At 47.1% G+C, this 24608-nt stretch overlaps 1 protein-coding gene across 2 annotated transcripts in view; it reads left to right on the top strand.

Annotated features, from left to right (window-relative positions):
* The window catches only part of tfam (transcription factor A, mitochondrial), a 61117-nt gene that overhangs the window by 11962 nt on the left and 24547 nt on the right, over positions 1-24608 (top strand). Inside the window, exons 2-4 of one of the 2 annotated variants that reach the window (XM_072478918.1) lie at positions 14754-14887; positions 16663-16733; positions 16950-17099. In XM_072478918.1, the coding sequence (XP_072335019.1) occupies positions 14754-14887; positions 16663-16733; positions 16950-17099 (355 nt within the window). The remainder of the gene's footprint in view (positions 1-14753; positions 14888-16662; positions 16734-16949; positions 17100-24608) is intronic. The other variant, XM_072478919.1, reaches the window with a different exon arrangement.

The raw sequence follows: 24608 nt of genomic DNA, 5'->3' as shown, positions 1-24608 counted from the left end.
GTTGGCCTTCATGGCAAGAGGTTTCGAGTAGAGAAGCAGCGATGTGTTGCTGCAATGGTACACGGCCTTGGTGAGGCCACACTTGGAGTATTGTGTGCAGTTTTGGTCTCCTTCTCTGAGGAAGGATGTTCTTGCTTTCGAGGGAGTGCAGCGGAGGTTTGCCAGACTGATTCCAGGGATGGTGGGACTGTCATATGAGGCGAGATTGACTAGGTTGGGATTGTTCTCGCTGGAGTTCAGAAGAATGAGGGGGGATCTCATAGAGACTTATAAAATTCTAACAGGACTAGACAGGGTAGATGCAGGGAAGATGTTACCAATGATGGGTGTGTCCAGAACCAGGGGTCACAGCCTGAGGATTCGGGGTAAACCATTTCGGACAGAGATAAGGAGACATTTCTTCACACAAAGAGTGGTGAGCCTGTGGAATTCATTACCACAGGAAGTAGTTGATGCTAAAACTTTGCATATATTCAAGAGGCGGCTGGATATAGCACTTGGGGAGAATGGGATCAAAGGCAATGGGGAGAAAGCAGGGTTAGGCTATTGAGTTGGATGATCAGCCATGATCGTGATGAATGGCGGAGCAGGCTCAAAGGGTCAAAAGGCCTTTTCTTGCTCCTATCTTCTATGTATCTATGTATGGATACTATTTTTGAGTAAATCAAATAAATGAGTAAATTTAAGTAATGAACAAAATTTTAAAGAGCATTTTTCAAATTAAGTCAAAATGTTATTTACGTGGAGATGATGCACTGCAGCCCTTGCAGCACCCCATGGCCATTGGAGGTCTCAACCCCTCAACTGTCCGCTGCCTGGACCAGTTTAAGGCTAATGAGGAGATCTTCCAACCTACCTACCCTCTCTACGCTTGGTGTCTATAGATCCGGAGCAAGGCCAGCAATGCAGGTTCAATTCCCTTACCGGATGAGGTTATTCGGGAAGGCCCTGCCTTCTCAACCTTGTCTCTCACCTGAGGTACGATGATCCTCAGGCTAAATCACCACCAGTCAGCTCTTCCCTTCAAAGGGGAAAGCAGCCGACGGTCATCTGGGACTATGGCGACTTTACCTTACCTCTGAGCTTTCAGGTCATTATATGCTGCAAAATTGTGTCATTTATCGTCATCTAGAATATAGAACAGCACGGTACAGGCCCTTCGGCCCACAATGTTGTGCCCACCATTTATCCTAATCAAAGGTCAACCTACCCTACACTCCTTCAATTTACTGCTGTCCATGTGCCTGTCCAAGAGTCGCTTAAATGTCCCTAATGACTCTGACTCCACCACCTCTGCTGGCAGTGCATTCCACGCACCCACCCCTCTCTGTGTAAAGAACCTACCTCTGACATCTCCCTTATACCTTCCTCCAATCACCTTAAAACTATGTCCCCTCGTGACAGCCATTTCCGCCCTGGGGAAAAGTCTCTGGCTATCCACTCTAACCATGCCTCTCATCATCTTCTACACCTGTATCAAGTCACCTCTCTTCCTTCTTCGCTCCAGTGAGAAAAGCCCCAGCTCCCTCAACCTTTCTTCATAAGATGTGCCCTCCAGTCCAGGCAGCATCCTGGTAATCTCCTCTGCACCCTCTCCCAAAGCATCCACATCCTTCCTATAATGAGGCGACCAGAACTGGACACAATATTCCAAGTGTGGTTTAATTAGGGTTTTATAAAGCTGCAGCAAAACCTCGCAGCTCTTAAACTCAATCCCCCTGTTAATGAAAACCAACATACCATACGCCTTCTTAACAACCCTATCAACCTGGGTGGCAACTTTGAGGGATCTATGTACGTGGACCCCAAGATCCCTCTGTTCCTCCACACTTCCAAGAATCCTGCCTTTAACCCTGTATTCAGCATTAAAATTTGACCTTCCAAAATGAATCACTTCACATTTATCTAGGTTGAACGCCATCTGCCACTTCTCAGCCCAGCCTGCATTCTGTCAATGTCCTGTTGTAACCTGCAACAGCCCTCACACTATCTACAACTCCCCCAACCTTCGTGTCATCAGCAAACTTACTAACCCACCCTTCCACTTCCTCATCCAAGTCATTTATAAAACCACAAAGAGCAAAGGTCCCAGAACAGATCCCTGCGGGACACCACTGGTCACCGACCTCCAGGCGGAATACTTTCTACCCACTACCACTCGCTGTCGTCTTTTGGCCAGCCAATTCTGTATCCAGACAGCCAAATTTCCCTGTATCCCATGCCCCCTAACTTTCTGAATGAGCCTATCATGGGGAACCTTATCAAATGCCTTACTGAAATCCATGTACACCACATCCACTGCCCTACCTCATCAATGTGTCTAGTCACATCCTCAAAGAATTCAACGAGGCTTGTGAGGCATGACCTGCCCCTCACTAAGCCAGGCGGACTATTTTTAATCAAACTATGTTTTTCTAAATAATCATACATCCTATCTCTCAGAATCCTTTCCAATATTTTGCTCACCACAGACATAAGACTGAGGGTCTATAATTCCCAGGGATTTTCCTATTCTCTTGAACAGGGGAACAACATTCGCCTCCCTCCAATCATCCGGTACTACTCCAGTGGAGAGTGAGGACGCAAAGATCATCGCCAACGGCGCAGCAATCGCCTCCCTCGCTTCCCGTAGTAACCTTGGGCATATCCCGTCAGGCCCAGGGGACTTTTCTATCCTGATGCTTTTCAAAATTGCCAGCACATCCTCCTTGATATCAACCTGTTCGAGTCTATTAACCTGGTTCACACTGTTCTCAAGGTCCCTCTCCCTAGTGAATACTGAAGCAAAGTATTCATTTAGGGCCTCCCCCATCTCCTTGGACTCTAGGCACAAGTTCCCTCCACTATCCCTGATCAGCCCTACTCTGATCATCCTCTTATTTCCCACATAAGTGTAGAATGCCTTGGGGGTTTCCCTAATCCTTCCCGCCAGGGCTTTTTCATGCCCCCTTCTAGCTCTCCTAAGTCCATTTTTGAGTTCCTTCCTGTTGTAAGAGCGGGAAACACTTGTGATACATGCCTTCGTAAAAGTCCTGACCCAAAACAACCCATGTTTATGCTTTTTCCCTGTTGACTGGCATGCTCTGTTGTGTATTCCAATTACTTTTCCCTCTCCACTTCTGGTTTTATCAGTGTTAAAGTTATTTTTTCACCATCTGTATTGCAAGGGGCAACAAGTTGAATACTTAGCGCAAGGTTCACTCCATCTCTTGCCATTTACTCCCAGAGTTCAACCAGAAATAGTGTGACAGCATCTAGTGCTTGTTAACAATATTGCATCTTCAAAAGGTGTTTCCACGAGGCAAAGAAATTATGATTGGGTCAAATTTCAGTTTGCTGAAATGTATTTAGGAAAAGATCCCTATTATTGCAAAAGAGCCAATCAGATAAAAGGGACGTGCATTTATTTCATGTTTTTCACGACCACTGGACATTTCAATGCACTTTACAGCCAATGAAGTACTTTTTGCAGTGACTAAAGTCTCTGGTATGAAACAGACAAACAGCAATATGCGAATGATCAGATAATCTTTTATTTGAGGTTTTGACTGAGGAAGAAATATTGAGGAGGCAATGGGGATAACTCTGCAGCATTCCTTCAAAATGGTGCCATGTGATATTTTACATCCATTCAAGCAGTCAGGCTTGGTTTAAAGTCTTATCCAAAAGATGGCACCATCAACAGTACAGCACTTCTTCAGTACTGTGCTGGAGTGTCAGTTTTGATGTTCGCACTCCAGTCCTGAGAGGAATTTGTACCTGGAACTTTGTGGCTCTGAAGCTAGAGTGTGATTAACTGATTCACTGCTGCACTATTGTTTTCGATGTCACCTTGGGCCAGTGAGTGGAACTGTAGCCTCCAAAGCGGGGAGTATTTAAGTTCAAGCTGTATTTGGACTTGGTTGAAGCTTCTGGAAGCGTTGTGCGAGTGCTGCACGAGATGAAATTAACCTGAGGCTCCACCTGCCAGGTCAAGTGTAGGTAAAATGTTTCATTCTTCTCGCTTGCTGATTTCTCTTTTGCCAACATTATTGGTGGCACAGTGGTTAGCACTGCTGCCTTACAGCACCAGGGACCCGGGTGGCCTTGGGTGATTGTCTGTGTGTAGTTTGCAGGTTCTCCTCGTGTCTGCGTGGGTTTCCTCCGGGTGTTCTGGTTTCTTCCCACAGCCCAGAGATGTGCAGGTTAGGCGGATTGGTCATGCAAAATTGCCCCTTCGTGTCGAAAGATGTGCAGGTTAGGTGGGGTTATGACGATAGGGAAGAGGAGTGGGGCTAGGTTGGGTGCTCTTTTTCGGAGGGTCGGTGCAGACTTGATCGGCTGAATGGCCTCCTTCTGCACTGTAAGGATTCTGTGGAAAACCCTAGTTTATCTGGTTTGAATGGTTGTCCATTCATTTATTGTGGAATTTTACAGTATACAAATTGACTGTTAAGGAAGCAACTGGTTTTAAAACACTAGGAAATACTTGGGGCATAATAAATTGCTCGATAAAAATTCATGATTTTGATTTTGGGTCATTCCGTCCCAAAAGAAGTGCTGTTAGGTAATTTGGACATTCTGAATTCTCCCTCTGTGTACCTGAACAGGTGCTGGAATGTGGTGACTAGGGGGTTTTACATTAACTTCATTGCAGTGTTAACGTAAGCCTACTTGTGACAATAAAGATTATTATTATTTTGATGATCATATTGCTTTTGAATGTGCTCATTTATGTATCCCTAAATTGGTAGGTTAGGTGGGTGTAAGTAAATCAATATTGTTGGTGACTTTGGAAAGAGTGATTGTAATACTGCAGCACTGAAGGACGATGGCGATCCAGACATCAAGATATGGATGAGAGACCATGTGGAAAGTGCAAAGTCCAACCAGAAGAATAGAGTGGACACAGAAAGAATTGGGAAATGGAGGGAACATAAACAATTACAGGAAGAGAGTTAATCATTTTTGTCTGATTTAACACTGGGAAATACATCCTTTTAAGGAGGGAGTCTCTTGCTTCAAAAATAACTTACTCATCTTCATGCTCTCTCTACTTACTATTAAGGTGTCCTACTACTACTTTCCTTTTATTTAAATACACTTTAGTTTTAAAAAAAAAAGATTAATGGAATGTTTTGTCGCCAGATGATTGTTCTAATACTATTTGGCCATCAAAGAAATCTGCTTCAGGTTGGATTGACACAGTACTTTCCTATGGAACTGTTGACAGGTCAAAAATATCCTTGCAAACAAAGTGCTGAAAGATTTATTATTTGCTTCTACGTTAGAAGAGATATGAGCACATAATCAAGACTGAGACTTCAGTGGAATGTGAAGGAATACTGTACTGTTGGTGGTGCTGATCTTCCAATGAGGGCTGTCTACCTGTTTAGATGGATGTGAAAGATCCGATGGTTCTGTTCAAAGAAGAGCGGGCGCTTTATCCCACTGTTCTAATCAATATTTATCCCTCGGGACTTCGGGTGGCATTTGTGAGCGGGTCGGCTGCATTGAGAGGAGCACCCGCCGGTGGCCACTATTTGCGGCGCTTTCGGGGGTTTCCCCGAATCTTCGCTCTCCCCCCCCCCCCCCCCCCCCCGATTATTGTCAGCCTTTTGGGCCGCCCCGGGCGTCAAGCGGGGCCGGTTTGAAAACCGGCGAGGAACCCCGCGCGGGTGTCGGGCGGCTGGTGCTGAGGCGCCGGGCCCAGCGCGCGTGGAGGTCGGAGCAGCGGGGTGGAGCCAAACGGAGTCGAGGTGGCAGGCCCGAAGCCAGGGCGCGATGTAGGTGAGATATCCCACATCGGGGGGCTCCCGCCTAGAATGTTGTAAGAAGACTGAAGTCACCCGCTCCCAGGGGAATTCTGGAGGAATAGAAAAAAGAAGAGAAAGAAGTTTTAAAAAAACTTGGTGAAAGTTTTTTTTTCCTTTTTTGAAGGAAGAAATTTTTTGTTTTTCTAAGGAAAAAAAAGGAAAAATAATAAGTTGTTAAAGGATGCAAAAAGCAGCGTCGAAGAAGGGAGGAAACGCGGGCTCACCGTTGAATGAGAGGACCAGCAAAAGCGCTGACAAGATGGCGGATGCCGGAACGCATGGTGGGGCTGCACTACTTACGGTGGAGAAGATGACCGAGGTGATGGCGGTGGAGCTGGAAAAGCAGTTTGCGAGGCACATGGAGGCTTTGAGGAAGGAGATGGCGGTTGCATTGAAGTCATTGGTGGAGGAGGCAATCGCCCCGGTGAGGCGGTGAGGGTAGCTGTGGCAAAGACATCGGCCGAGGTGAGAGAACAGGGCGAGAAGATGAAGGAAGTGGAGGAGGCCTTGTCGTTGCACAGCGACCAGTTCACCTCGATGGGTGGCGAACTGTGGAGGGTGGTGGAGGTCAACAGAGGACTCCGAGCAAAGCCACTCGAGGCGGCACAATCTGAGAATTGTGGGCTTGTCCGAAGGGACAGAGGGCCCAAGGCCAACAGAGTACTTCGCTAAGAAGTTGGCGGAGTTGATGGGGGAGGGTGAGCACCCCTCCCGGTACGAGCTGGACCGAGCTCATCGGTCATTGAGGCCGAAGCCCAAAGTGAATGAGCCGCCAAGAGCAGTAATTATCTGCTTCCATAAGTACTGCATGAAGGAGAACGTTGTTAAGCTGGGCGAAGCAGAAGCGCGAGGTGCAGTGGGATGGTGCTGGAGTTCGGATCTACCAGGACTTGACGGTGGAGTTGGCACAAAGACGAGCGGCGTTCAGGCGAGTGAAGGCGGCACTGTACAAAAAGGGGGTGCGATTTGGTTTTGGTATGGTATACCCGGCGAAGCGTATGATGCCAAAGACTTTTATTTTGAGACAGCGGAGGCGGCTGAGGCGTTCGTGAGGGCAGAAGGCTTGGTACAGATGTGAGGAGCGGAGCTGGAAGAGAGACTGCGCACTGATCGGGAGCTAGAAAATGTATAAATGCTATAACTTTCTTTTTACTGAAGTGTATTGTAATTTACTGCTTCCATAAGTTCCATTGTTACAGAGTTCAAGTTATTGATTGGGTTGAATGGCATTCTGTGTTGCGACGGTTATATTTTATTTTAGTGAATGGTATGGGTTGGATTGTTGTTTTTGTTTTTTGTTTCTCTGGGACTGGGTGGGAGGGGAAGGTATACCTTGGCGGAGGGAGCCACCCGCGCTACCTAACTAAAGTCGGCTAGTGAACGGAGGTGAGAGGAGGGCTGCGGACATTGGAGCCTGGTTAGCAGGTTTCGATGGGCCTACGAGGCAAGCGAGGTGGGTGGGGGAAGGGATTGATCCTGGGAGATGTTTTTTCGAAAGGAAATGTAGGGGGGTGGTTTTGGGAGGGGGGGAAGGGGTTCGATGTTAATAATGGATAGGGGCGGGTCAGGTTCATGGGACAGGGCCCGGTGGTATGATGATGGTGGATAAGAAGGGTGGCGGGGTGCGAGAGACCCCCAGTTAGGATAGTCACGTGGAACGTGAGTGGGGTTAGGAGGTCCGGTCACGAGGCCAAGGGTGCTTGTGCATCTTAAAAGTTTGAAAGCCGATGTAGCAATGCTGCAGGATACTCACATGAGGGTGAAGGACCAGGTGAGACTTAAAAAGGGCTGGGTTAATCAGGTGTTTCACTCTGGATTTGATGGAACGGCTCGAGGGGTAGTGGTAATGGTCAGCAAAAGAGTACGCTTCCAGATGGAGAAGGTGGTGGCAGATCAGGGGGGTAGATATGCGATTGTGACAGGGGCGCTGGAGGGGAGGTTAGTGGCGCTGTTAAGTGTATACGGTCCCAATTGGGACGATGTGGGATTCTCAAAGAAGGTGTTTGGGGCCATCCCCGACTTGGACACACACAAACTGATAGTTGGGGGGGGGGGCACTCGCTGGTCCCATTGGGGAGGGGGTGCGAAGGTGTTGGCTGGGCTAGTGGTGGAAATGGGAAGGGTGGATTCTTGGAAGTTTCTGCACCCGACGGAGCGGGAGTACTCGTTTTTCTCAGCAGTCCATAAGGTATACTCGCGGATCGACTTTTTCGTGGTGGGGAAGGCTTTGCTGGCTGGGGTTTAGGGGTCAGAATACTCGGCAATTGCAGTATCAGATCATGCTCCGCATTGGGTGGATATGGTACTGGAGAGGGGGGTAGCGCAGAGGCCGGGGTGGAAATTACATGTGGGACTTTTGGGGGACCAAAGGGTCTGTAACAAAATTGAAAAAGTAATTGAGGAATATGTAGGTTTCAACTGTACGGGTGAGGTGTCGAAGGCATTTGTCTGGGAGGCTCTAAAGGCGGTGGTGAGGGGTGAGGCCATTTTGTTTAAGGCCAGGGTGGACAAAGAGGAGAGGTTGGAGCGGCAGAGGGTAATAGATGAGATGTTGGAGGTAGATCGGAGTTATGCAGAAGATGGGGACCCAGCAAAGTTGGAAAAGAGGAAGGAACTACAGGCGAGCTTTGACTGACTATCTACCAGGAAGGCGGTGCGCCAACTGAGGTGAGCAAGGGGTGCAGTTTCCGAGCATGGAGGGAAGGCGGAGCGTATGTTAGCAGGTCAGCTCCGGAGGAAGGCAGCGGTAAGGGAAATTGTTCAGGTGAGGGATAGGGCAGGGAAGTTGGTGGTGGCTCCGGATCTAATTAACAAGGTCTTTGAGGAATTTTATGAGGGGTTGTACAGGTCAGCGCAACCGGGGGGAGCGGGAGATGCAGGAATTTCTGGATGGGTTGGAGTACCCAAGGTTAGGGGAGGGCGACAGGGCTATATTGGAGGGAGCGATAGTGGAGCAGGAGGTAAAGGATGCGATTGGGAGGATGCAGTCGGGGAAGGTGGCAGGGCCAGATGGGTTTCCAGTGGAATATTATAAGAAATTCAAGGATAATCAAGGATAACGTTGCCACAAACTTTGGGACAGGCATCGATTTCCCTGTTGCTAAAAAAAAATAAGGATCCGACGGAGTGTGGGTCGTATAGGCCCATATAACTTCTGAATGTGGACACAAAAGTATTGGCGAAGGTACTGGCAGGTAGGCTGTAGGAGTGCCTCCTGAAGGTGATAGGTGAAGATCAGATGGGGTTCGTGAGAGGGAGGCAGCTCTTGTTAGAAGGGTATATTGAACGCCGTTATGGCACCGGCGGAGGGGAAGGAAACAGAGGTGGTTGTGGCATTGGACGCTGAGAAGGTGCTTCACCGGGTAGAATGGGGGTACTTGATGGCAGTTCTGGAGCGGTTTGGGATTGGACCAAGATTTCTGAACAGGGTAAAGCTACTATATAAGGAGCCGAGAGCCAGTGTCTGCACAAACAACATCAGCTCAAGATACTTTTCTCTCCACCGTGGGACTAGGCAGGGATGTCCTATGTCCCTCCTGCTGTTTGCACTCGCGATTGAGCCACTGGCCATCGCATTAAGAAGTTTGTGGGTATGGAAAGGAATAGTGCAGTGTGGGGTGGGGGGGGGGGGGGTGGTGATAGAGCATAGTGTGTCCTTATATGCCGATGACTTGCTGTTATACGTGTCGGAACCGTGTGTGTCGATAGGGGGAATATTGGAGCTACTTCGAGTGTTTGGATCTTTATTGGGGTACAAACTAAATCTAGACAAGAGTGAGTATTTTGTGGTGTCTCGGCCAGGGGTGGGGCTGGGGTGGGTGGGCTGCCATTCCATTGAGCAGGGACACACTTTAGGTACCGGGGGGTGCAGGTTGCCCGGTGGGGGGGGGGGGGTGGCTCCGCAGGTACAACATTTCATTTCTAGTTTGGTGGGGAGAGTGAAAGCCGATCTGGCAAGGTGGGATGGTCTCCCTGTCACTGATGGGTCGGGTACAGGCGGTTAAAATGAACGTGTTGCCGCTATTTCTGTTTTTTTTTCAATACTTGCCGATTTTCCTGCCAAAAGCTTTTTTCAGAGAGATTGAGGGAAGGATTAGTTTGTTCATATGGGAGGGAAGGTGGCTAAGTTTGAAAGGAGCTGCTACACAGGGGAAGACAGGCAAGGGGTTTGGGTCTTCCGAACCTGATGTATTACTACTGGGCGGTGAATGTGGAGAAGGTGCGGAGTTGCGTCAGAGGGGTTGATTCCCAGTGGGTTAGAATAGAGGAGAGTTTGTGCAGGAGGTCGGGATTGAAAGCACTAGCAACAGCGCAGCTCCCGATGGCCCCGGGGAAATACTCAGGGTTCCAGTAATAATAGCTTCATTGAGAATTTGGAGGCAGTTTCGCCAACACTTCGGGTTGGGGGCAGGGCCATGGGAAATGCCGAATCGGGGGAACCGCAGATTTGAGCCAGGAAAGTGGGATGGAAATTTTCGGAAATGGGAGGAGAAGGGGATTAAGACACTGAAAGATTTGTTTCTTAGGGGTCGGTTTGCAGGATTGAAGGAGCTGGAAGCAAAGTATGGGCTCGAGCAGGGGGAAATGTTTAGATACATGCAGGTTTGAGATTTTGCCAGAAAGGAGATACATAGCTTCCCGGTGGAGCCAGCCTCCACATTGCTGGAGGAGGTGCTGACGACAGGGGGACTGGAGAAAGGGGTAGTGTCGGCGGTTTATGGAGCTATTTTGGAAGAGGAGAAGGCACCACTGGAAGAGATCAAAGCAAACTGGGAGGAAGAGTTGGGAGAGGATATGGAGGAGGGGTTTTGGTGTGAGGATCTCCGGAGAGTGAACGCCTCCACCTCGTGCACGAGGTTGGGGCTGATACAGCTGAAGGTGGTATACAGAGCACATCTCACGAGGGCGATGATGAGTCGATTCTTTGAAGGAGTAGAAGATGTGTGTGAACATTGCGGCGGGGGGGGAACGCTAATCACGTTCATATGTTTTGGTCCTGTCCAAAGCTAGAGGATTACTGGAATGAGGATTTTAGGGTAATTTCTAAAGTGGTGCACGTGAAACTGGACCCGGGCCGTCGGGAGGCCGTCGGGGTGTCGGACCAGCCAGGGTTGGAAACGGGTGCGGAGGCAGATGTTGTAGCCTTCGCCTCGTTGATCGCCCGAAGGCAGATCCTGATAGGTTGGAGAGCAACCTCTCCACCCTGTGCCCTGGGTGGCGGGGGGACCTGTTGGAATTCTTGACTCCTGAGAAGGGTAAGTTTGAACTAAGGGGAAGGGTGGAGGGGTTCTACAATTCATGGGCATGATTCATTATGCACTTTCAAGAACTGGATAACATCGAACATTAGTTGAGGGGGGAGGGTTGGGGGGAGGGGGGCTGTGTGCGTTAATGGCGACTATGGGTGATCCCTAATTCCTTTTTGTCATTTGTTTGTGTGAACATGCGGGCTAATGTTTGGGGTTTGGTAGGAGGATGGGATCGTTGTTATTGATCAGCCTGGATCCCAGTTACCAGTGGTGTACCGCAGGGATCAGTTCTGGGTCCTCTGCTGTTTGTGATTTTCATTAATGACTTGGATGAGGGAGTTGAAGGGTGGGTCAGTAAATTTGCAGACGATACGAAGATTGGTGGAGTTGTGGATAGTAAGGAGGGCTGTTGTCGGCTGCAAAGAGACATAGATAGGATGCAGAGCTGGGCTGAGAAGTGGCAGATGGAGTTTAACCCTGAAAAGTGTGAGGTTGTCCATTTTGGAAGGACAAATATGAATGCGGAATACAGGGTTAACGGTAGAGTTCTTGGCATTGTGGAGGAGCAGAGAGACCTTGGGGTCTATGTTCATACATCTTTGAAAGTTGCCACTCAAGTGGATAGAGCTGTGAAGAAGGCCTATGGTGTGCTCGCGTTCATTAACAGAGGGATTGAATTTAAGAGCCGTGAGGTGATGATGCAGCTGTACAAAACTTTGGTAAGGCCACATTTGGAGTACTGTGTACAGTTCTGGTCGCCTCATTTTAGGAAGGATGTGGAAGCTCTGGAAAAGGTGCAAAGAAGATTTACCAGGATGTTGCCTGGAATGGAGAGTAGGTCTTACGAGGAAAGGTTGAGGGTGCTAGGCCTTTTCTCATTAGAGCGGAGAAGGATGAGGGGCGACTTGATAGAGGTTTATAAGATGATCAGGGGAATAGATAGAGTAGACAGTCAGAGACTTTTTCCCCAGGTGGAACACACCATTACAAGGGGACATAAATTTAAGGTGAAAGGTGGAAGATATAGGAGGGATATCAGAGGTAGGTTCTTTACCCAGAGAGTAGTGGGGGCATGGAATGCACTGCCTGTGGAAGTAGTTGAGTCGGAAACATTAGTGACCTTCAAGCAGCTGTTGGATAGGTACATGGATTACGGGAAAATGATATAGTGTAGATTTATTTGTTCTTAAGGGCAGCACGGTAGCATTGTGGATAGCACAATTGCTTCACAGATCCATGGTCCCAGGTTCGATTTCGGCTTGGGTCATTGTCTGCGGAGTCTGCACGTCCTCCCCGTGTCTGCGTGGGTTTCCTCCGGGTGCTCCGGTTTCCTCCCACAGTCCAAAGATGTGCGGGTTAGGTGAATTGGCCAATGATAAATTGCCCTTAATGTCCAAATTGCCCTTGGTGTTGGGTGGAGGTGTTGAGTTTGGGTAGGGTGCTCTTTCCAAGAGCTGGTGCAGACTCAGGGGGCCGAATGGCCTCCTTCTGCACTGTAGATTCAATGATAATCTATGATTAATCTAGGACAATGGTTCGGCACAACATCGTGGGCCGAAGGGCCTGTTCTGTGCTGTATTTTCTATGTTCTATGTTATATGGGGATTGACATATTTGTTACTGATTATTGTTTATTGTTGGTGGGTGTAAATTTGGGAGAAAATGTGAAAAAGGAGAATAAAAAATATTAAAAAAAAAAAAAAAAGATTTATCCCTCCACCAGCACCTTCTGCTCAAAGAAGAGCGGGTGATTTATCCCACTGTTCGGATCAATATTTATCCCTCTACCAGCACCTAAAAAACAGACTTGTTGCTGTTCGTGGGAACTAACTGCATAATAAAAATGCCTGCCATGTTACCCAGAAAACAACAACAACGACACTTAATTGGATGTGAAGCACTGGAGAATCCTGAAGATGTGAAAAGTGCTCTTAAAATATTTTGCATCTTATTATCGGAAAATGTCAGTTTTATGAGCAATCTGCTTGGCCGGTTAAAGGATGCACGTGTTACATTTTTCCTTGTTTAATTTTTTGTCGGGACTTTCTATAAAAGAGCTTCTGGTCCTTCCATGGTTGAAAAATTTGCCCTTGCCCCATATCTATATACATTTTGATAACATGCCTAGGACAATTGAATAGAAATTCTCTTTCTGATTTGCTTTGATTATTGGTTTGTTCCAGTCACTTCACTGGATTTTCCTTATGGCTTTGGTGAGTAGCCATTTGGCTTTAACTGCTGACCAAAGCCATCATTTACGGGATGTGAGCATTTGTTTTCCATCACTTCTTGAGAAGGTGTTGGACTGCATGGTAGCGCAAGTGGATAGCACTGTGGCTTCACAGCGCTCGGGTCCCAGGTTTGATTCCCCGCTGGGTCACTGTCTGTGCGGAGCCTGCACCTTCTCCCCGTGTCTGCGTGGATTTCCTCCGGGTGCTCTGATTTCCTCCCATGGTCCAAAGACGTGCAGGTTGGGTGGATTGGCCATGATAAATTGCCCTTAGTGACCAAAAAGGTTAGGAGTTATTGGGTTACGCCGTAGGGTTAGGGAAGAAGTGAGGGCTTAAGTAGGTCGGTGCAGATTCGATGGGCTGAATGGCCTCCTTCTGCACTGTATGTTCTATGTTCTATTCTTGAACTTTTACATTCCCTGTGGTGAAGGTACTCACAGTGCTGTTATCATAGAATCCTTACAGTGCAGAAGGAGGCCATTTGGCCTATCAAGTCTGCATCGACCCTTTGAAAGAGCACCCTGCCCAGGCCTAGCCTCCCGCCCTATCCCGTAACCCCCCCAACTGCATGTCTTGGGACACTTAAGGGGCAATTTTGCATGGGCAATCCACCTAACCACATCTTTGGACTGAAAAAGGAAACCGGGACACCCGGAGAAAACCTACGCAGACATGGAGAGAACATGCAAGCTCCACACAGACAGTCACCCCAGGCCAGAATTGAACCCGGGCCCGTGGTGCTGTCAGGCAGAGTGCTAACCAGAGTGCCAGGTGGAGTTCCAGGATTTTGACCCAGTGGTGATGAAAACATGATTGTATATTTCCAAGCCTGGCTGCTGTGTGACCTGCAAAGCAACATAGAGGTGTTGCCGTTCCCCTGCCCTTGTTCTTCCAGGTGGTAAGAGGTCAGAGATATGAAAAGTGCTGTGTAAAACCTTCGCAAGGTGCTGCAGTGGTAGATTTGGGATTTGTTTGTTGTCACATGTACCGAGGTACAGTGAAAAGTATTTTTCTGCGAGCAGCTCAAATAGATCATTTAGTACATGAAAAGAAAATACATAATAGGGCAACACAAGGTACACATCAAGCAGGCTGCTTTGTCTTCGATGGTGTGGAGCTTCTCTGATGTTGTTGGAACAGTTGGATTGCAAGCTACAATTTGTCCCATTGCGCAGGGGGCAGAAAGTTTAGTTATTTGTCCTGCCTAATTCATTGTGTCTCAATCCCTCACTTCACAAATTACCTATAACTTGTTCTCCCTCACGTTTTAGATTTTGCTCAATGGACTGATTTTCTTTGCTACCCATTGCAACTCTGAAACTATTTTTTACTTAATGGTTCATATCATAGTTACAGCTACCAGAAGATTTATTGCAAGTGTTGAGCAAAAATCCCCTTTTTCATCTGAAAATGTCTTGTTGGTTTTGTACTGCCATTGAATAGAATTGTAACAGGAGTTTTTCTTTTATCTGATACAGTTGCAGTGGAGTGTGCTCAGCATTAAGAAGATTGTCATTGAATAACACCCCCTCTACCCCTCCGAAGCGGCCACTCAATGCTTACCTGCGCTATGTGATGGAACAACAACAGGTTTTATTTAAACAAAGTTCAGGTAAAAACAAATTGTAAATGGAAATAATTTCAGTCATAAAGATACCGTGCGCTTCAGACTAAAAAACCTTTTATTGCCTGAACAATTTTTTGTGTGTCGTCTTACAAGCCCTGAAAAGTGTCGGTTTTAAAAAAAACCTGGTTGTGTTTCTCCTTTATCCTTTGTTTTAAACATCATGTCCTAGCTAATGTTTATCTCTTAATCAGCATCACTTTTATTTTTTTTAAAACCCAGATGATCTCATTACCTCACTGATGCATGTGAGATCTCACTGTGTTGAATTGGCTCCCGCCTTTCCCTACATTACAACAGTGACCACGTTTCTAAAGTATTTAATTGGTTGTAAACTGTTTTGGGTCATACAAAAGGTTGTGAAAGATGCTATATGAATACAAGTTTTTCTCTTCATTCCGTTGATTTTAATTATTTCTCTGTGTGGGCATTACACTGAGTCCCTTATCGCCAAGGCAGCATTCGAACAGAAGTAGCTGATTAGCATCTTCGGAGTCACTCAGTTCATATTTGACTGATTCTGATGTGCAAGGTACAGATTGGCCAGAATAAATGAGGCCGTTTACCTTCCATTCTGGCCTGGCCAAATTTCAATACATCACAACATCAACTAGGGTTTTGAATATGTTGTGCCACCTTGTCAGAGAGTTTGCCCTGCAGCAGGCAGTCTACTTTTCCACCCACTAGTATTTGATTGGCAATCAGCACAAATCTGCAGTTTTCTGCCAGCCATGGGGGGGGTGTGGGTGAACGGGCATTCAGGGTGGTGGGAAGGATTGGAGGGTCTCTTGGTATATGGGACAAATTAAAATCTATGAGCGAGAATCGGAATGGCCAGGGAGGGAAAGAGAGAACGGTAGATGAAGAAGAATTGCACCAGTTTTAGTTCAAGTAAGACAATTAGTGCATATCCTCAATGCTATACAAATATATATTCAGTTCTCAATGACATTGCTTCTAAGCTGTCCCCAAGTCTTTTGTCTTTAATTGTAGTTTTTGGAATTTTTTTTAAAGCCACATTCTTTATCACTATATATATCTTATTTATTCTTTCATAAGATGTGGGCATAAGCCAGCGTTTGTTGAATCTAGTGACTTGCGCAGTCATTTCAGAGGATATTTAATAGTCAGCCACTTTGCTGTGGGTCTTGAATCACATGTAAGCCAAACCGGGAACGGACAGCAGATTTCCGTCCCTAAAGGAGATTAGTGAACCGGATTTTGTTTTTTTACGGCAATTGGCAGTTTTATGATCACTGTTACTGAAATTAGTTTTCCACCCCAGATTTTATTAATTGAATATAAGTTCCACCAGCTGCCAAGATGGTATTTGAACTCCTGTCCCCGGAGCATTAGCCTTGGCCTCTGGAATACTAGTCCAATGACAGTAGCACTCTGCCATAACTTTTGAATTTATTTTTATAGCATGTTTGAAATTCAAAGCTTCCTGATTGCAAATTCCTAAACTTCACTTTTCATATGAGAGGAAGAAATGCATGGTGTGAGTTCGGAGCGTTTCGTAGGTACCAATAGCTTAGTCAAATTGCTCACAATTTATGTTTGAGCGTATCCTAATGGGATTGTGTGCAACCTTGGGCTCAACTAAACAAGGCGAAATAGGTGCATATCTGGCTCTAACCTTCAGGTTTCACCAATGGAGAAAGCTCCAAGTTTTTCTACTTCCACATTGCCTAGTGCTTGTTAGCTAATACCGTAAAGTCATCTTTTATTTGGCCTTGTAAAATGGAAATTATTCTTTGCAGATTTAAAGATGGTAGAAAAGACTAAGTGGATTGCTCAGGCATGGAGACAGTTAACGCCGGATCAGAAGCAAGTAAGTGCTTTGCGTTTGGTGTTCAGTAGCTAATTGGAAAGATCTTGATCTTGCATAATGGCCTAAAAGCCATACTTGTCTGAAATTGGTAAGCATTGTAAAAAATAGTCTTCCTCACTCAATGCTGCTGTTCAGCTCATTACTAAAAAAGGCTCTTTATACTTGCTTACCTAGAAGTATTTGAGGTAACTGAGAATGTAACTGTCTTCCTTCCAGCCATATGAAATTGCAGCAAATTATGCCAGATTGAAATATAAAGAGGAACTGGCAACCTTCAGAGGTAAACTCACTCCAGCTCAGCTGGACAGTTTGAAAGAAGAGAGGAGACAAAAACTGGCCAAACGGAGAACAATTAGAAAAAAAAGAGTAAGTTCTACATCAGCTGTGTGTTCGTGCTAGGCCATAATGTAACTGAGGGAGTACTACATCAATAATGTACTCTGTACTGTGCACAGGTCTTGTTTCTATGTACATTGATTGGACTGAACTTGGGTACAGTTCTGGTCTCTGCACTGTAAAAAGGGACAGAGAAGCACTGGAGAAAGTGCAAAAGATTTACAATGATATTGGAACTGAGAGATTACCATTGCCCTGTATCGGGAAATATTGAGTGGATTGGTACTTTTTTATTATTTGCAAGAGAGAGAACTTGATGGAATCTATAAAATAATGAATGAGTTGGACAGGGTAGATGACGAGAATTATTCCGCTGTGGGAGAATTCTGTAGCAAGAGCATCAGTACAAGATGGGTACTGATAATTCCAACTGAAAAGTGAGGAGAAATTCCTTCATTCTCAGAGCATGGTTAAAAAGTAGAGGTGGCTGAGGTAAATAACTTGGGTGCTTTCAATAAGGCACCAGACAAATAAATGACTGGAAAAGGGATAGAAATATATGCAGAAAGTTTGACATGAAATGGATGGAATGGAAAGAGACCTGTGCGGACTATATGCAGTAGCACAGAGTAGTTGGACCCAATGGCCTGGTTTTACATTATATATTCTGTGCAATGTATTCTGCTGCACCACAAAATACATGGGGAGTACAGAATCAACAATATATCCCGATAGACCATAGAGCACTCTTGGGGGTAACATTAAATTACTTCACTGCAGACACTAAATCAGCAATGCACATTGAAACCACAAGTTGCTTGGGGTGTACTAAATCAGAGTGTATGCGGAAAGACCATTTACACACTCCTTGGATCAGCAGTCTACACTGTTAAGATCATAAAGCATTCTTGGGAAATACTAAATCAACATTGCATACTGATGGACCATAAAATACTGTGTGAGAGCATATTTTTCAATAACATGGTTGTGTTGCTCATATTGAATGCACAGTTGAAATTTGAGGAAATATTACCATCCCCTATCTTTACACTGCTCCTCTTGTAAATGAGTCTTCATTAGTTTCTTCAGAATTTCACATAGGTGACAGTGTACCAGAGCTTGCCTTAATGTTTTCCCGTACAAAGTAATTATCAGCCCAGTTACCTTAACAAGTGTAAGCCTCAGTTTAAAATGGCACCTGGCATTTTTCCAATTAGTATACTGAATCGTGTGCTCTTTACAAAAACCTGTGTTAATTGCAGATAAACCGCTCCCAAGAACCGGTAACAAAATCTGAGTGTGTACATTGTTAGATATGGAGTTTGTAGGTGTTAGATAATTATCTTTGGAACCTCAGTTGTTTGAAGTACTAGTACGATATAGTCTGGCGTATTGGCTGCATGTATGTGTATTGCCTATTTTAATGAGGTATTGTTGAAAGAAACTCTTATGGAAAAGGCTAACGTTGCAATGTTGGAGCACTGGGCTGTCAGCTAAAAAGAACAAGTCTGAATCCCAGTCTTCATTGATACCTACATTTGCTGTCCAGTATTAGTTTGACAATTTTGATCTTGTTTTCTATGAGAAGCCTAGACAGAAGAGAATATCTTCCATATGAATAGGGTAGATTCCAGGCATTTGTTTAGCTAAAGGAAACATCTTCCAAAATGTGGATCATACCCTAGACAAGTTATTTAACTTCAAAGTTATATAATCTCTGATGTATGGTTTCCGTGTCTCTGCGCTCTTTTTGTGCCCTCTTGTCATTTCTGCCTTAAATTTATTCAACACTGGGTATCCTCAATCCTCTGAGGTAGAGTATTCCAAAGGTCACAGTACTTTGCGTGAAACAATTTCTCCTCCTCTCGGTTCTAAATGACCAGCCCCTTATCCTCTGACTGTGCCCCTGCAGTTTAGATTTCCTAGCCAATGGAAAAAAATCTCTGTGTCCACTCTATCAAGTCCTTTCAGAATTTTATATGTTGCAATGAGATTATCTCTTGTACTTCTGGAGAATATAAGCCCAATTTGCTCAGCCTCCCATCAAAGTCACCCCCCTGATCCCAGGTACAAAGTTAGTGAATCTTCCAAGACTCCAAACACTCCTCCCAGAGAAACAACAACTTTCTTGTACTTATTGCAATTTAGCACAGTCGGAAATTTTATGGAGAAGAGACCAACATTTCACCAGTGGGCTTTCCCTGGGATCAATGAGTATGAAGTCCCACCACCAAGTATTGTTGGCCAACCAGAGGCCAGGAGCTCTTTTGCTCACCACCGTTCCCAGGGAGGTGATGGTGGTTGCTGCGGGATGACAGCCCACCGGAGGCCCAGGAATGAGGAGCGACCCAGGTCAGAAGTAAGTCATGGGGGAAGGTGTTTTCGGGATGGGGGATATGGATTAACGTAGGCAGGTTAGCAGCAATGACGGGGGTGGGGGTGACTCTCAGCTGGCTCCCTCGTTCACAATGCTGGGTCCCTCATCAGTCACTGAGTTCCTATGAATAAGGGTCATTAGACCTTACATCTCAGACCTTACATTTTGTGCTTCTTCCCCTCTCATCCCCTCCTTCACTTATTCAAACCCTGTTGCATTTCTAACTTTTCTCAGTTGTGATGAAAGAACACAGACCTGAAACACTAACTCTGTTACTATCTCTGCAGAAGCTTCCTTACCTGCTGAGCATTTTCTCTTACTTCAGATTTCCAGCACCCACAGTATTTTGCTTTTGAACGTAGCCTGGAAGTTGTGTACTGTTTCAAGCGCGCTGAGCGAAAACTGACCACATACAGAAGTGCAGCCAGATACTCCTGTTCCGAGAGTTGCAGTTAAAATGTGTGCTTTGCACCTCTGTTTACTTAGAAGGTGGCTACAGCACTTGAAAATTGTGTGCTCCCAGTTAGGTGCTTGGCAACGTAGAGAGGAAAGTGTGGCCAGTTGTGACATAGATTTTTTTTTTTTTAATAAATATTTTATTGAAAATTTTTGGTCAACCAACACAGTACATTGTGCATCCTTTACACAATATTATAACAACACAGATCACAATGACCTATTTTATATAAACAAAAAACAAAAAATGAATAAATATTAAATAACAAAAATGAAAACTAGCCCTAATTGGCAACTGCCTTGTCACAAGCTACACCCCCCCCCCACCCCCAAATCCTGGGCTGCTGCTGCTGCCTTCTTTTTCCCCCCATCTATCTATCCGCAAGATATTCGACGAACGGTTGCCACCGCCTGGTGAACCCTTGAGCCGACCCCCTTAGGACGAACTTAATCCGCTCTAGCTTTATAAACCCCGCCATGTCATTTATCCAGGTCTCCACCCCCGGGGGCTTGGCTTCTTTCCACATTAACAATATCCTGCGCCGGGCTACTAGGGACGCAAAGGCCAAAACATCGGCCTCTCTCGCCTCCTGCACTCCCGGCTCTTGTGCAACCCCAAATATAGCCAACCCCCAGCTTGGTTCGACCCGGACTCCTACTACTTTTGAAAGCACCTTTGTCACCCCCATCCAAAACCCCTGTAGTGCCGGGCATGACCAAAACATATGGGTATGATTCGCTGGGCTTCTCGAGCACCTCGCACACCTATCCTCCACCCCAAAAAATTTACTGAGCCGTGTTCCAGTCATATGTGCCCTGTGTAATACCTTAAACTGAATCAGGCTTAGCCTGGCACACGAGGACGACGAGTTTACCCTGCTTAGGGCATCTGCCCACAGCCCCTCCTCGATCTCCTCCCCTAGCTCTTCTTCCCATTTCCCTTTTAGTTCATCCACCATAGTCTCCCCTTCGTCCCTCATTTCCCTATATATATCTGACACCTTACCATCCCCCACCCATGTCTTTGAGATCACTCTGTCCTGCACCTCTTGTGTCGGGAGCTGCGGAAATTCCCTCACCTGTTGCCTCGCAAAAGCCCTCAATTGCATATACCTGAATGCATTCCCTTGGGGCAACCCATATTTCTCGGTCAGCGCTCCCAGACTCGCGAACTTCCCATCCACAAACAGATCTTTCAGTTGCGTTATTCCTGCTCTTTGCCACATTCCATATCCCCCATCCATTCCCCCCGGGGCAAACCTATGGTTGTTTCTTATCGGGGACCCCCCCAATGCTCCAGTCTTTCCCCTATGTCGTCTCCACTGTCCCCAAATCTTCAGTGTAGCTACCACCACCGGGCTTGTGGTGTAGTTCCTCGGTGAGAACGGCAATGGGGCTGTCACCATAGCCTGCAGGCTAGTCCCCCTACAGGACGCCCTCTCTAATCTCTTCCACGCCGCTCCCTCCTCCTCTCCCATCCACTTACTCACCATTGAAATATTAGCGGCCCAATAATACTCACTTAGGCTCGGTAGTGCCAGCCCCCCCTATCCCTACTACGCTGTAAGAATCCCTTTCTCACTCTCGGAGTCTTCCCGGCCCAAACAAAACCCATGATGCTCTTTTCTATCCTTTTAAAAAAAGCCTTCGTGATCACCACCGGGAGGCACTGAAACACAAAGAGGAATCTCGGGAGGACCACCATCTTAACCGCCTGCACCCTCCCTGCCATTGACAGGGCTACCATATCCCATCTCTTGAAATCTTCCTCCATCTGTTCCACCAACCGCGTTAAATTTAACCTGTGCAATGTGCCCCAATTCTTAGCTATCTGGATCCCCAGGTAACGAAAGTCTCTTGTTACCTTCCTCAACGGTAGGTCCTCTATTTCTCTACTCTGCTCCCCTGGATGCACCACAAACAGCTCACTCTTCCCCATGTTCAATTTATACCCTGAAAAATCCCCAAACTCACCAAGTATCCGCATTATTTCTGGCATCCCCTCCGCCGGATCCGCCACATATAGTAGCAAATCATCCGCATACAAAGATACCCGGTGCTCTTCTCCTCCCCTAAATACTCCCCTCCATCTCTTGGAACCCCTCAGCGCTATCGCCAGGGGCTCAATCGCCAGTGCAAACAGTAATGGGGACAGAGGACATCCCTGCCTTGTCCCTCTATGGAGCCGAAAATATGCCGATCCCCGTCCATTCGTGACCACACTCGCCACTGGGGCCCTATACAATAGCTGCACCCATCTAACATACCCCTCTCCAAAACCAAATCTCCTCAACACCTCCCACAAATAATCCCATTCCACTCTATCAAATGCTTTCTCGGCATCCATCGCCACTACTATCTCCGTTTCACCCTCTGGTGGGGCCATCATCATTACCCCTAACAGCCTCCGTATATTCGTGTTCAGCTGTCTCCCCTTCACAAACCCAGTTTGGTCCTCGTGAACCACCCCCGGGACACATTCCTCTATTCTCATTGCCATTACCTTGGCCAGGACCTTGGCATCCACATTTAGGAGGGAAATTGGTCTGTAGGACCCGCATTGTAGCGGGTCCTTTTCCTTCTTTAAGAGAAGCGATATCGTTGCTTCAGACATAGTCGGGGGCAGTTGTCCCCTTTCCTTTGCCTCATTAAAGGTCCTCGTCAGTACCGGGGCGAGCAAGTCCAAATATTTTCTATAGAATTCAACTGGGAATCCGTCCGGTCCCGGGGCCTTTCCCGTCTGCATACTCCTAATTCCTTTCACCACTTCTTCTACCTCGATCTGTGCTCCTAGTCCCACCCTTTCCTGCTCTTTCACCTTGGGAATTTCCAGCCGATCCAAAAAGTCCATCATTCTCTCCCTCCCATCCGGGGGTTGAGCTTCATATAATTTTTTATAAAATGTCTTGAACACTTCATTCACTCTCTCCGCTCCCCGCTCCATCTCTCCTTCCTCGTCCCTCACTCCCCCTATTTCCCTCGCTGCTCCCCTTTTCCTCAATTGGTGTGCCAGCAATCTGCTCGCCTTCTCCCCACACCCTGCGCCTTCCTCCATTGTGCCTCTGCAGTGCCTGTAGTCAGCAAGTCAAATTCCACATGCAGCCTTTGCCTTTCCCTGTACAATCCCTCCTCCGGTGCTTCCGCATATTGTCTGTCCACCCTCAAAAGTTCTTGCAGCAACCGCTCCCGTTCCTTACTCTCCTGCTTCCCTTTATGTGCCCTTATTGATATCAGCTCCCCCCTAACCACCGCCTTCAACGCCTCCCAGACCACTCCCACCTGGACCTCCCCATTGTCATTGAGTTCCAAGTACTTTTCAATACATCCCCTCACCCTTAGACACACCCCCTCATCCGCCATTAGTCCCATGTCCATTCTCCAGGGTGGGCGCCCTCCTGTTTCCTCCCCTATCTCCAAGTCCACCCAGTGTGGGGCATGATCCGAAATGGCTATAGCCGTATATTCCGTTCCCCTCACCTTCGGGATCAATGCCCTACCCAGCACAAAAAAGTCTATGCGCGAATAGACTTTATGGACATAGGAGAAAAACGAGAACTCCTTACTCCTAGGTCTACTGAATCTCCACGGGTCCACACCTCCCATCTGCTCCATAAAATCTTTAAGCACCTTGGCTGCTGCCGGCCTCCTACCAGTCCTGGACTTCGACCTATCCAGCCCTGGTTCCAACACCGTGTTAAAGTCTCCCCCCATTATCAGCTTTCCCGTCTCTAGGTCCGGAATGCGTCCTAGCATTCGCCTCATAAAATTGGCATCATCCCAGTTCGGGGCATACACGTTTACCAAAACCACCATCTCTCCCTGTAGTTTGCCACTCACCATCACGTATCTGCCCCCGTTATCCGCCACTATAGTCTTTGCCTCGAACATTACCCGCTTCCCCACTAATATAGCCACCCCCCTGTTTTTCGCATCCAGCAACGAATGGAACACCTGCCCCACCCATCCTTTGCGCAGCCTAACCTGGTCTATCAGTTTCAGGTGCGTTTCCTGTAACATAACCACATCTGCTTTAAGTTTCTTAAGGTGTGCGAGTACCCGTGCCCTCTTTATCGGCCCGTTGAGCCCTCTCACGTTCCACGTGATCAGCCGAGTTGGGGGGCTTCCCACCCCCCTCCCTTGCCGATTAGCCATCATCTTTTTCCAGCTTCTCACCCAGTTCCCACGCAGCTGTATCTCCCCCAGGCGGTGCCCCCCCGCCCATCCTCTCCCGTACCCGCTCCCCCCTTTCCCCAGCAGCAGCAGCAACCCAGTAATTCCCCCCTCCCACCCCCCCCGCTAGACCCCCCGCTAGCGTAATTACTCCCCCCATGTTGCTCCCAGAAGCCAGAAAACTCTGGCTGACCTAGGCTTCCACCCGTGACCACTGCTCGCACCGTGCGACGCCCCCCCCTTCCTGCTTCTCTATTCCCGCCATAATTATCATAGCGCGGGAACCAAGCCCGCGCTTCTCCCTTGGCCCCGCCCCCCATGGCCAACGCCCCATCTCCTCTCCCTCCCCACCTCCCCCCATCACCACCTGTGGGAGAGAGAAAAGTTACCATACCGCAGGATTAGAACATAAAACCCCTCTTCGCCCCCCACATTCGCCCCACCACTTTGTCCAAACGTTCTTTTTAATAATCCACTCATACCAGTTTTTCTTCTACAATAAAAGTCCACGCTTCATCCGCCGTCTCAAAGTAGTG

This window comes from Scyliorhinus torazame, chromosome 16 (assembly GCF_047496885.1).
Source record: "Scyliorhinus torazame isolate Kashiwa2021f chromosome 16, sScyTor2.1, whole genome shotgun sequence".
NCBI lineage: Eukaryota > Metazoa > Chordata > Chondrichthyes > Carcharhiniformes > Scyliorhinidae > Scyliorhinus > Scyliorhinus torazame.
Note: the sequence above shows the minus strand (reverse complement) of the source record. Positions and strands in the feature narration are given on the sequence as shown.